Here is a 13,547-nt window from a genome sequence, read left to right as displayed (position 1 = left end):
CTTGCCAGAGCACAGCTATCTCCTCTACCTCATGCAGCACTTACTTATCTATTGCAGGCACCTAGTAGTTGTGTTATTCAGTTTTACTCCTGGCATCCCCCTTATATGGTCCTCAAAGTGTGACCCAGATCCTATTACCTGGAGCAGTCATTTACGTTACTTATCAATGCTTATACCAGGGCACATGTCAATCTGTATGAACTATATTTGTAAGTGTGAACTTTAAACAGATTCCCCAGGTGCGCAGTTCTCAAAGTGTGGCCCCTGGACCAGCAGCATGAGCATCAACCACCTGGGAACTGGTTAGAAAGGCAAATTCTCAGGCCCACTGCAAACCTACTAAATCAGAACCTTGTGAGTAGGGTCGAGCAAGCCCTCCACACTAATAAGACTGAGAGCCACTGTCCAATGTAATTCCTATGTCCACTAATCTGAGGGCCACTGCTCTACACAAGACATCTATCTCCCCATCTCACTCCCCCTTCCTTCCCTACCTCACAGGGCACGAGCGCATGCTGTGAGTACATGACAAAGCCTCCCACCACAATTTCATAAGGAACTGAACCCGCACTCTTCACAAAGAACAGGGGACAAGAAATGCCAACGAAGTATGCTGTGTGAGCAACTGACATGGCTGCTGTCATTAGTCCGGAAGGTCCTCCTCTATACAGTCCCTGAGGGAAGGGGCCAAACCGGCGGTCTCCTCATAGACAACTGCATATTTAAGCTTTGTCAGTAACTTCAGGATACCCCTGCCCCCTTCTCCCCACATGCACACCACTGTTCATGCACAAAAGGGAGAAAATAAAGTAAGCCCTGGTCTCTAGAAAGAAATAACAATGCCATGGAAGAGAAGACTCATGCACACTGAGAATGAAGGGAACGCTACTCCATGAAGCAAGAGCCCTGGGAGGACTAAGAGCCGTGAGCCTTGTGGGGAAGAGGGCTTCTGTCTATTCTGGAAACCAAAGTCTCTGCAGGCCAATGTGTTTAGAAAAATCAGAGCTCAGAGACCCAGGAGGTACAGGTGAGCATGGCAGTCCTTACAAGCTCAGACTCCGGAGTCAGACAACCAGAACGAGGCCAAGTCCCAGCTCCAACCCTTCCTGGCTGAATGAGCGTGGGCAAGACCCTCTGGGCTTCAGTCCCTTCATCTACACAAATCTCACAGAATTGGGTGAGAAGTCAGTATATATTAAAGCACTGAGCACAGAGTAAGAACTTGGCATATGTAATAAAATGCTCAATAAATCATAGCTGCATTACTGTTAATATTACCATTAGGCAAGCAGATTTGAATGAATGTAGAATAGCCTCTCAGTGAGATCACACACAGAGCAAAATTTTTTTCCTTTCATTTTATCTACAAGAAACACTTAGAAAACTCCAGCATGCAGTATGTCTTCATATGTTGTTTTCATATGTCTTATTATATACTACCATTCTTCAAGTATAAATACTTGATCAACATATGAATTTTTTTTTATCTGGGAAGAAAAGGAGAATATGAACTAAATCTCAAATATGCTCAGCTGGCCAGGCTAAAGCTTTTCTCGGAAGAGCCCACACCTCCCCTGGTGGTGAACAGGAGGAGCTACAGGCCTGGTGCCTTAAGAGTCACTTTCTGTTCCAGCCCTCAGGTCAGAGTTCAGAGATGGAAACTCAGAACATCTATGAACCCCAGAGCGACTATGTGCAGGCTCAGACTAACGGCACATGATTGTGGGGAAGAGTTAATCAAACTATGGGATTTTTTTAACCCCTGTACTAGGTTAAGGAAGAGTATTATTTCCAGTTTGCTAAGAGATTTATCATAAACAGGTGTTGAACAACATTGAAAGCCTCTTTTACATCTAATGAAATAACCATATGGCTTTTCTCCTATCTGTTAAGTAGTGAATTACATTAGTGTATTTTCTAATATTGAAGCAATCTTGCTTTCCTATAATAAACTTAGTCACAATGGATTACTTTATTTGTTGTTAAAGGTGATTTGCTATTATCTTATTCAAGACTTCAACATCTATCTTCATGAGTATAATCAGTCCCATTTTTTTTCTATTATAGTAAACATTGGTTTTGCTTTAAGGTTATATGGCCTTATACAATGAGTTGTATATTTGCTGTTCTTCTATGATTGGAATCACAGGTTCCTTGGATATTTGTTAGAGTTAATATGCAAACCTGAGTTTGGCGTTAGGTTCTTAACTAAAAAATGTTCACACAAAGACAACAGATCAGATCAGATCAGATCCTCAAAACCCTTAAGAGACTCTCATTTCCTCCACAGCATATCCTTAAAATGGCCCACACGACCCCACAGAGTCTGGCCTCCTGAACCTCACTATCTTACCTCTCTCCATTGCGCACACGGCCAGCCACACGCTGGCCTCCTTGCTGTTCCTCAACCATGCCCGCAAACCCACCTTAGATCCTTCCTGCTCCCTCTGCCTGGAATGTTCCTCCCCCAGAGCAGAACATGGGCTCCAATCTCTGTTCAAACACCCTCCTATCAGAGAGGCTGTCCCTGACTACCCTGTATAAAAGAGGGATTCCCTTTCCCACCACACCCTGGCTTCATTGTTACCACGCTTCTTATAACTTATTCTTTATAATATAGGCATATATTTTATTATTATAATAAATTGTTAATGTTTGTTTCCTGGTTACTCAAACCAGGAAACTTTGTGGGTTTTTTCTTAACTGCCATTTCCCAAGTGTCTAAAAAGTGTACCTAGTTCATGTTTGATAAGTTTGTTGAATAACAAATGCCTCTATTTCCACCTGATCTTCCTTAGATGAAAACCTGGGCAGTGGCAGGAAAAAGCCTCTCTTCTCACACAGGACAGGACTGGAGGCGTCTGTCCCTGGGGACATACATCATGCAGGAGGTGGCAGCGAAGTGTGAGGACAGTTCTAAATGTTACCCACAGTGACTGAGAGGCACTTACCTCCACACTCTTCAGTGCCAGCACGTTTTCTTCACTCCTCTGGGCCATTTCCACTTTGGGGGCCACACCACAGATGCCACAGATCATGTCATTGTAGTCTCGGACAGTGAGGCACTCAAAAGCCCAATAGCCATTGCACAGCAGCTCTTGTAGCTGGCTTAACTCCTCTGGGGCCAGCGTCTTCTCTGGAAGAAAAGCAAGAGCTCTGAGTAGTCACAGAAAAAGACCCCGAAGCCACTGGGGATGAGCTAATGGCCAGCAAGAATAGTAATTCTGTGGTGGCTTCTCCTGCAGAACACCCAAGAGTACCAGCCACTCCAAGGGTCAAGCACCCTGGCCTTCAAGTGCTCAGGTGGCAACCTGGAGGGCAATTCCAATCAGTTATGTCTGCCTGTACTAAGCACCTACTAGGCACTAGATAATGTGCAGAGCTTCAAATTTTCTCATTTAACTCATATCTTTCTGAATGAGGAGCTATTATTTTCCTCATTTTATAATTAGAGAAACTGAGGCACAGAGAAAATAACTTAGTTAAAATCACAGTGACACTAAGTGGCAGAGCCGAGACTCAAGCACCAGCCTGCCTGTCTGGCTCTAGCACCTTTGCTCTAATACATCTGACCTCAGAGCAGGAAAAGTGCAGGACTGGAGTCTGTAAAAACGGGATGGGATGGGATGGGAAAAGCACAAACAGAAATAATTTCTAATAGTAAGGAGGGTGGTCCCTCAGCATGAGCCCTGGGACCTCTAAAAACTGTGCATTCAAAATGAGTCTGATTAACATGCAGTTAGGTCAAGTCTACCTATGACCAAAGGATGAACTTCTGAACGTCAGTTTAGCCTCATGCTGAGGGTCCCTGGATGCACGGACTCACGCTTTCTAAACTTAGTTTGGCATTTGTGAAATTCAAGAGAAGTGTTAGGAGGCTAAAAATGTCTCCTTTTCAAAATATCAGCCTTGCCCCCAAGAGGACTCTTTCAACTAAAGCCCATCACTGAAAATTCCCAGGGAGCTTAGACCTAACCTTGGGGAAGGGAAAGAGCCAACCTTTACCTGCCTGCTCCTGCACCGACTTCAGAACAGCGCTGATAGACACTCTGGGATCCTCTCCCAGCTTAATCTGGTTTCGAATTGCAAAAAGCAAGTCCAGGCTCACTAGCACCTTGTTTCCCACATTAAAGAGACCTGAAGGTTAAGAAAAGGCAACAGGGAAATTCACTGTAACATCATCCACAATGGCAAAAAATTGGGAACTAAATGCCCAATAGGGGAATAGTTAAATAAACTCTGGTGCATTCATAAAATAGCCAACTCTGCATCATTACAAAGAATAAGGTAGATCTAAATGCTATGACATGAAGTTGTCCATAATACATTATTAAATGAAAAAAGCAAATAATAAAATACATACAAGAAAAAAAAGAAACATCTTCCTACCACCCAGTTCAGTCCTCATGACCTCTCACAGCTGCACCAAGGGTAAAGACCAGGAGTATCTTTTAGCCCAGGGGTGTGTGGAGAATGTGAAACAGGCTATAAAACCACCCAAATTTTGAGATAAAAGACTCAGAGAAATTTAAATGCAGTCAGTTTAAGACAAATAAAAGGGTGATTTTACATTTGCACAATACATAATGCACAAATTTGCACAAAAGCATACTGTGGAATATATGCTTGTATAAGGAATAGGGAAAGTATTACACATTCCCCCTTTCTAAGCATGATAAATTTTGAAGCCATAAAGGAGATCAAAACAATAATTACATAAAAATTGAAACAAAAAACAAACAGCAAAAAATAAAAAATCACAATTTTAAAGACAACAGATAATGAGGAATCTCAGAGGGAAAGCGAGGGTGAGTGGGAGTAATCAACCAAAGACCTTGTATACATATATGCATAACCCATGGACACAGACAATAGGGTGCTGAAGGCCTGGGGTGGGGGTGGGGGGGCTGGGCTGGAGGGTGTCAATGGGGGAAAAAGGGGACATGTGTAATACTTTCAACAATAAAGATTAAAAAAATAAAGTTATACTTGAACCAATTAAAATAAAAAAAGGATAACTGATAAACTGAGGAAGAATTCTGTCAACAAAATAACCCAAAACAGAATGAAAATATTCACAAGAGAAATTCACGGAGGAGAAAATAGAAAACACACACACACACACACACACACACACACACACGATAGACAATCTTCTTAGTAATCAAAGAAATATAAGAAATTAAGAAATTATATACCAGCTTTTACCTTTTAAATTGATAAACTTTAAAAACTATAATAACCTATAAAAAGTTACTACAAAAAATACTTAGGTTTAAATCTAGCCCTGGCTGGTTTGGCTCAGTGGATAGAGCATCGGCCTGCAGACTGAAGGGTCCCAGGTTTAATTCTGGTTGAGGGCACATGCCTGGGTTGCGGGCTCGGTCCCCAGTGGGGGTTATGCAGGAGGCAGCTGATCAGTGATTCTCATCATTGATGTTTCTCTCTCCCTCTCCCTCTCCCTTCCTCTCTGAAATCAAAAATATATTAAAAAAATAAATCTAACAAAACATGTGTGGACCTATATGCTAAAAAGTATAAAACACTGATAAAATAAGTAAAAGAAAGCCCAATAAAACAGAGACAGACCATGTTCATGAATGGGACAATTTAATATTTTTTAAGCATGTCAAACTTCCCCAAATTGATATATAGATTCCATACAATCCCAATTAAAATTCCAGCAAGATTCTGTAGACACTAACAAGCTGATTCTTAACTTTATATTGAAATGCTAAGGAACCAATCTAGCCAAAACAATTCAGGAAACAATTCAGGTAATGGCAAGGTTGAAAGGCTCACACTACCTAATTATAAGACTTGCTATAAAGTTATAGTAATCAAGAGAGTGTGATAGGGACAAAAGAATCTTACCTAATAATAGACAAACATGCAAACTGACCATCCCCCCCGCTACGCTCACCAGCCAATCAGGAGAGTACGCAAATTAACCCAACACAGATGGCGGTTAATTTGCATACACAGGGTCGAAGCGGCGGAGGAGCGAAGACTGAAGGCTCCGGCTGGAGCGAAGGCCTGGGTCCAGGGTGCCAGAGGAAAACTGGTGCTGACAGCCAGGGAAAGGGAAGGCCTATTGCACGAATCTCTTCATGCAATGGGCCTCTAGTCTATACTAATAAAAGGGTAATATGCTAATTAAACCGGGTCAACTGGCCATCTTCCAGATGTCCGACTTCCATCTGGGCAAAGCCATGGTGGTGGGGGCCAGGGCAGAGGCAGTTAGGGGCGAGATCAGGCTGGCAGGGGAGAATAGTTAACACATTGTATGCGGAAAACGTATTTATACATTTTACTTAGACGTTTTACGTTGACTGGTAGTAGAGCGCGGGACACGTATTAATACGTTTTTATAGACTAGCGGTAGAATGCAGGTAACGTATAAATACGTAAACTAAAGTTATCATAATTTTACTGAACGTTGCCATTTGTGCGCGATAAAAACTACCCGCAAACAATGTGTTAAGGGTGAGATCAGGCTGGCAGGGGGTTAGGTGCAAGATCAGGCTGACAGCGGGTTAGGGGTGATCAGGCCGGCAAGGGAGGGCAGTTGGGGGTGATCAGGCCAGTAGGGGAGGGCAGTTGGGGGCCACCAGGCCAGTAGGGGAGGGCAGTTGGGGGCGAGATTGGGCCTGTAGAGAAGGACAGTTGGGGGCGAGATCAGGCCTGCAGGGGAGGGCTGTTGGAGGCGACCAGGCCGGCAGGTGAGGGATGTTAGGGGCAACCAGGCTGGCAGGGGAGGGCCATTGGGGGCAACCAGGCCGGCAGGGGAGGGCCAATGGAGGCAACCAAGCTGGCAGGGGTGGGCAGTTTGGGGTGAGATCAGGCTGGCAGGGGAGACCAGTTGGGGGCGACCAGGCTGGCAGGGGAGGGCAGTTGGGGGCATTAGGCAGGCAGGTGAGTGGTTAGGAGCCAGTGGTCCTAGATCGCCAGAGAGATGACTGACTGCCGGTTTAGGCCCGATCCCCGCAGGTCCCAGATTGGAGAGGGTGCAGGCCAGGCTGAGGGACACCGCGCCCCCCCCCCCCGCCCGTGCACGAATTTCGTGCACTGGGCCTCTAGTAAACAACATAAAGAAATGGAACAGAATAGAATGCATAAATAGACCCATATGTGTATGATGAATTGATTTCAACAAAGAAATGAAGGTAATTCATTGAAGAAAGGACTACTTTTTCAACAAATGGTGGTATCGGAGGTCCACAGGCCAAAACAAAAAAATGAACTCAATCTGAGCCTCACACTTTTTACAAAAATTAGTTCACAGACCTAAATGTAAACCACAAAAATTATAAAACTATTAGAAGAAAATATTTATGACTTTCACCCAGGTAAAGAAATCTTAGATAGAACATCAAAAACATATTTCTAGCCCTGGCCGGTTTGGCTCAGTGGATAGAGAGTCAGCCTGTGGACTGAAGGGTCCTGGGTTCAATCCTGGTCAGGGGCATGTGCCTTGGTTGCAGGCACATCCCCAGTGGGGGGTGTGCAGGAGGCAGCTGATCGGTGTTTCTCTCTCACCAATGTTTGTAGCTCTCTGTCCCTCTCCCTTCCTCTCTGTGGAAAAGCAATAAAATATATTTTTAAACAAACAAACAAACAAAAAACATATTTCTATCCCTGGCCAGGTGGCTCAATTGGTTGGAGCATCGTCCGGTGCACCAAACGATTGCAGGTTCAATTCACGGTCAGGGCACATACTTATGACATGGGTTCCATCTCCAGTCAGGACGCATACAGGAGGCAACTGATCAATGTTTCTCTCTCTCCCTTCCTCTCTCAAATCCCTAAAAGAAAAAATTGGTAAAACAACAACAAAAATTTTAAGGATGGTCTTTATCATAATTAAGAATGTTTGCTCTGTGAAAGATTCTGTTAAGAGAATGAAAAGACAAGTCAAAGATCCTAAGAAAATACCTGCAAATCACTTATCTGGCAAGGACTTGAATCCAGAATATACAAAGAACTCTCAAAACTAAACACTAAGAAAATGGACAACCCAATTCAATGAGTTAAAGATCAAACAGATACTTCACCAAAGAACAAATACAAATGGCAAATAAAACCCGTGAAAATATGATCAACATTAGTCATCAAGTCAATTCAAATTAAAACCACAATGAAAAACCACTCACATACCTATTAGAATGGTTAAAAAACAAACAAACAATAGACAATACCAAGTGCTGGCAAGTGAAGCAAACCAGAACTCTCAGCCATAGTTGGAGAGAATGCAAAAATGGTACATACATATAATCAGGTAAATGGTTTGGAAAGTTCTTATAAAATTAAACATACATTTACCATATAGGCCAGCAATAATCTGACTCCTAGGTATTTACCAAAAAGAAATGAAAATTTATGTTCACACAAAAGCCTGCCCATGAATGTTTATTGCAGCTCTATTCATAACTCCCAAAACCTGGTAACAATCCAAATGTCCTTCAACTGCAATGAGTGAACAGATAAACAAATTGTGGTGCTGCCTACAATGCAAAACTACTCAACAATAAAAAGGAACAAACTATTGACACATTAAAAAACATGAGTGACTAAAAGGCCTGATGCTTAGAAACCAGACTAGAAATTCTACATTCTATTATTGGATTTATGACATTCTGGAAAGATGAAGAGCACATCAAATGGTTGCTAGATGTTAGGGGTAAAGGATGGGCTTGATCACAAAGAGTAAGTAGAAGACAGTATTTTGGGATGATGAAACTGTTATATATATTCCTAAGGTACTACTGGCCTAGACAGAATGCAGGGAAATGGCATTCCATTAACTGTGGGCAAGAGCATAAAATAGTACAAACTCAATCTGGCAATGCAAGACACTGAAAGCATGAATTCAAAATCAGGCACCAAAAGGTTCTGAAGACAAAATAACAAACACTTTTTAATCTTCAGCACCCAATTATACATATAAAACTCAAGATTCAAATTCTCACAATGACTGGGACATAATGAATATTCAATAAATGTTTGATGTTGATGAACAGAGGGGAAACGGGTGGATACGCAGCAATTTCACTTTTGAGTATTTGCCTTAGGGAAATAAGTGAGGCTGTACACAAAGATTTAATTATAAAGAGGACTCGAAGTTGGAGTGCCACTTCTTTAAAATGGCCATGTATTTCTCCACTTCCTGGCACAAGAAGATGCCAATGATGTACTGCTAAATTTTAAAAAGCACATTCCAAAGCAAATCCAGCACAACCACATTTTTGTTGGAAGAAAAGCTATAAACCTATAAATCTTTCCACACTTTCTTATATTCTGCAGTGATGAATAATATACCTGGGGTTAGAGGGCATAATGTTAAGTGTTTATCTCACGGTAGTATTACTACTGATTTTCAGTTTCCTCTTTCTACTTGTCAGCATTTTCCAGTTTTTCTACAGTCATGATCTATTTTTTAAAAAGTAACTTTGCTTAAAGATCCTGAGCTCGGCCAGCATGGCTCAGTTGTTGAGTGCCGACCTATGAACTGGGAGGTCACGGTTCAATTCCCAGTCAGGGCACATGCCTGGGTTATGGGCTTGATCCCCAGTAGGGGCTGTACAGGAGGAAGCCAATCAATGATTCTCTCTCATCACTGATGTTTTTATCTCTCTCTCTCCCTCTCCCATCCTCTCTGAAATCAATAAAAATATATTATTAATAATAAAAATGATCCTGGATAATCCTAACACTTGAGAAGTACATGTATACTGGGGCTGAGACATCCAGGAGGAAAAATCCCCATCTGAGAGAAGGTCTAGGACTCACAGGACCAGAGTCTGACCCCAGGGGCTGTTCTCAAACCTGCTTTGGGGGCCTACTGAGGGAAGAAAGGCTGGCACCCACCTGTATAGATGTCCATGAAGCTATGCAGGGCCAGACAATGGGGATTCAGACACATCTTCACCTGGGCAGTCACCACCTGCAGTCGGTTGGCTGTCATCAGCCAGCACTCCTGAGGCCCAGCCAGGGAGCTAGTACCCAAAACATCACCAACAAAAACAGAAGGAATATCAACCTCTTAATAATTAGTCTCCAAGATTCAGTGATGAATAGCAAAATTCTCAAGACTTTACTACAGTAGGAAAAGGAAGGTGCTAGAGCTTGTGCGTCAAGTTTTTCTAGGTAAGTGTTCCACTTTGTTGGAACCTGGTCTGGGGAATCACCCTCAAATTTAATATAATTCTCAATTTGTTACCAAGTTAACCAATCCCACTGAACTCCCAAATCCAAGCATTATGCTGGGCAGTCCAGATGTAAACTAAATCTTAAATTGGTGACAATAACTTTCAGGCATTTTTCAATGGAAATAGATGATTACTAATTATTATTATTAATTAACAATCAGAAAAGTAAGGGAAACCTAAGAAACACAGAGACTAACATATTCAAAGGTTACAGCCTGAACGTTGTTTGAAGAAAGAAAGTTGTTTGTACAGGCCATGTGGGACGGGGCAGGTAGGGGCAGGAAATGTGAAAGGGCTGCTTACTTTTGTCCCCCTTTGAATAATGGGCTGCTACAGAGAAGGCACTGCGTGGATGGAGACTCATAATAATTTGACCAAGAGGTTTGCTCAATGGTGACTGTCTCCTCACTGACGCTGGACAGAATAAGTCGAGAACTGTTGAGTTCGTGAATCAAGGCAAAGACCTCGGCCAGCTCGGACTCATTCTCAGGAATCTGCAGGACTTTGCGCAGCAGCTGCAACGTGGACTGGCGTTGGATCTCCCTCTGGGCCGCACTCAGGGGCTCTGTGACACTCAGCCCATCTGGGAGTGCTGAGCTTGCCTCCTGGGAAGAGAGTGGATTGATCACCAAGAACCCAGGGCAAGAAGAGCCAGAGTGGGCTACATCAGGAGAGGCTGTGAGTGACAGAGGGATGGGCGATGACAGAGAGGTGGGAAACTAGGTTCCTAACCAGCTCAGCTAATAACTCACTTGTGACTTATGGCAGGTGCTTTCTCCCTCTGGCACTCAGTTCCTCTGTCAATAAAATGAGAAGACTATACACAACACATCTCTTAGTAAAGGTTTCAAGTGTCAGCTCACATTCACCAGGTAGGGGATTTGGAGACCTGGTCTTCAGTTCTGTTTATGCCCTTTAACATCTGTACATGTGTGACCCAAAACAATTTACTTAATCTTTCTGAGCTTTAATTTCCTTGCCTGTGAAATGGAGGATCAAAATACTAGTAGTTGTACAGAGTAAAGAAGATATTGTAAGTAAAGTACTTAGTACAGTGCCTGGGTTGCAATAAAAACTCTATGAATGGTAGTTTTCATATATAAACAAATATTCATATTAAAGAATATATATATATAAAAGCCTAAGCCAGTGATGGTGAACCTTTTGAGCTTGGCGTGTCAGCATTTTGAAAAACTCTATCTTAACTCTGGTGCCATGCCACATATAGAAATTTTTTGATATTTGCAACCATAGTATAAAAAAGATTTATATTTTTGATATTTATTTTATATACTTAAATGCCATTTAACAAAGAAAAATCAACCAAAAAAATGAGTTCACGTGTCACCTCTGACACACGTGTCATAGGTTCGCCATCACTGGCCTAAGCGACCATTCAACTGGTAGCTATGATGTGCACTGACCACCAGGGGGCAGATACTCAATGCACAGGCATGGAAACACGGAACAGACTGATGAATCTCAGAGGAAGAGGGTAGGGGAGGCCAGGAAGAGATTAACCAAAGATCTTATATGCATACTAGAGGCCCGGTGCATGGGATTCCTCAGCCTGGCCTGCGGGGATCAGGCAGAATCCATGTCCCAGCCTCCGACATCTCCAAAGGGGTCCCAGATTGCGAGAGGGCACAGGCCAGGCTGAGGGACCCCACCAGTGCACGAATCCGTGCACTGGGCCTCTAGTTTATCTTTAATGCTTTGTGGCTTCTAGGTATAAGAAGTCTTTATATACTAATCAGAGGCTTCCAGGAACAAGGTTCTGAAATGCTCATTAGGTTCCTTGTGCAAATGCAGCCTGAATACTCCCTTCTCCATGCTCCCAGAGTCCATTCCTTTATTGCAGAATGCATTGTCTCACAGTTGGTAAACCACTGTTTCCCCTCTTCAGTGAGTATAGGGTCCCTGCTTAATTACTAAGTCCCAATACCTGCATGAGGTCAGAGTACACAGAAGATACTAATTCATAGTTGCTGGACATAGTATACATTGCTTTGTAGAAGTTATGTGCTTCATAAAAGAAGCTTTCTATTAACTCTACATCCTCTACACTGTCTATAATAGTTTGGTTACTTATCTTTCGCCTGCACTAGACCATTAGCTCCTTATGCAAAGGGACTATGTCCTACTCAGCTTTGTATCTTCAAAAACCTGACCCATGGTAGGTATTCAGTATATGAAATGCCTGAAAGGATGAATGAAGAGCTGAGTAATACTAGAAATGCGTTGCCCTGGGAGGTGTGTGTTCCTCGTCATCACTATGTTGAACCATAGGCTGGGATATAAGTTGGCAGGAATACTTTCCTTTGGCTCTGAACCACAGTTGGAAGGTGGAAAGGAATGAGGACTGTTCCAGCCAAAGATGGTGCAATCTTAATTACAGCCCAAGAAAAATTGCATAGGAAATGTATGGCTGCCAGGAGGCTCCAAAGAGCAATACACACAAAGTCCCTGAGTTTCTGACCTATGTTTTATGTTATAGAAAACCATAATGACATTTATTTCTCCTAAAATTAAGGATATTGGAGGGTAAGGGAATGGCTGAAGATAAGGGTTCTTGGTGTAGTTAGCTAGTCAAAGACAGAAGAACATAAATGAGAGTGGAATTTGAAATAAATTGGCAAGAGGTCCCTAGACAATTCCTGCCTGACCTGGAAAGTTAAGTGACCTCATCATCCAAGACCTAGAGACCAACACCCACTTCCATGCTGCAAACCAACACCTTTAGAAGGAGAAAGGAATGTTCAGAGTGTCTACCTACAGAATGCAATTCCATCCCATAGTTACTGATCAATACATTATTGTATTGTGTATGCAAGCTCCAGGGTTAGAAGGTACAGGGGAAACAGATATACTTGGCCTAAAGGAGATTCTAATCTCACAAGGAATTAAACGCTAATGAAGAGGAACGAATAAACACATGGAGAATTCAGGAAGAAAGCTCACTGCCAGCAGAGGGCACCAGTGGAACAGCAGAATGTGATGGAAACTGTGGAGCCATTTACATGCTATTTCAGGGGGTTATACATTGCTTGATGCTCAATTCTGAGTCTTCTCTAGGGCTCACGGCCCTGAGAATAAAATGCCCAAATCTAATACACCTGATGGGGAAAACAAAAGCTTCCAGCTCAGGGTCTCTTGGTTCCCACTCCCAGTGTTTTTTTCCACTAACCATGAATATCCACAGACTTTAGGTCCACTTCCCTTTCTCATAAAGACAGTAACCTCAGAATACCACCCCAAGCACAGAAACAGACCTAGAGACAAGGGGATGAGACTCGCCTGCTAGAAAGGCCTCTCCCCATATGCAAAGAAACCTTGAAG

At 42.8% G+C, this 13,547-nt stretch overlaps 1 protein-coding gene across 9 annotated transcripts in view; it reads right to left on the bottom strand.

Annotated features, from left to right (window-relative positions):
• HMGXB3 (HMG-box containing 3) overlaps positions 1–13,547 on the bottom strand; it is a 46,893-nt gene that overhangs the window by 7,438 nt on the left and 25,908 nt on the right. For 8 of the 9 annotated variants that reach the window (XM_059698884.1, XM_059698890.1, XM_059698891.1 and 5 more), the window contains 4 exons: positions 10,512–10,813; positions 9,868–9,995; positions 4,006–4,137; positions 2,952–3,136 (listed from right to left, as the gene is read on the bottom strand). In XM_059698884.1, coding sequence (XP_059554867.1) covers positions 2,952–3,136; positions 4,006–4,137; positions 9,868–9,995; positions 10,512–10,813 — 747 coding nt within the window. The remainder of the gene's footprint in view (positions 1–2,951; positions 3,137–4,005; positions 4,138–9,867; positions 9,996–10,511; positions 10,814–13,547) is intronic. The other variant, XM_059698887.1, reaches the window with a different exon arrangement.

Source organism: Myotis daubentonii, chromosome 5, assembly GCF_963259705.1.
Source record: "Myotis daubentonii chromosome 5, mMyoDau2.1, whole genome shotgun sequence".
NCBI classification, from domain to species: domain Eukaryota; kingdom Metazoa; phylum Chordata; class Mammalia; order Chiroptera; family Vespertilionidae; genus Myotis; species Myotis daubentonii.
This window is presented reverse-complemented; position numbering and strand designations above follow the sequence as displayed.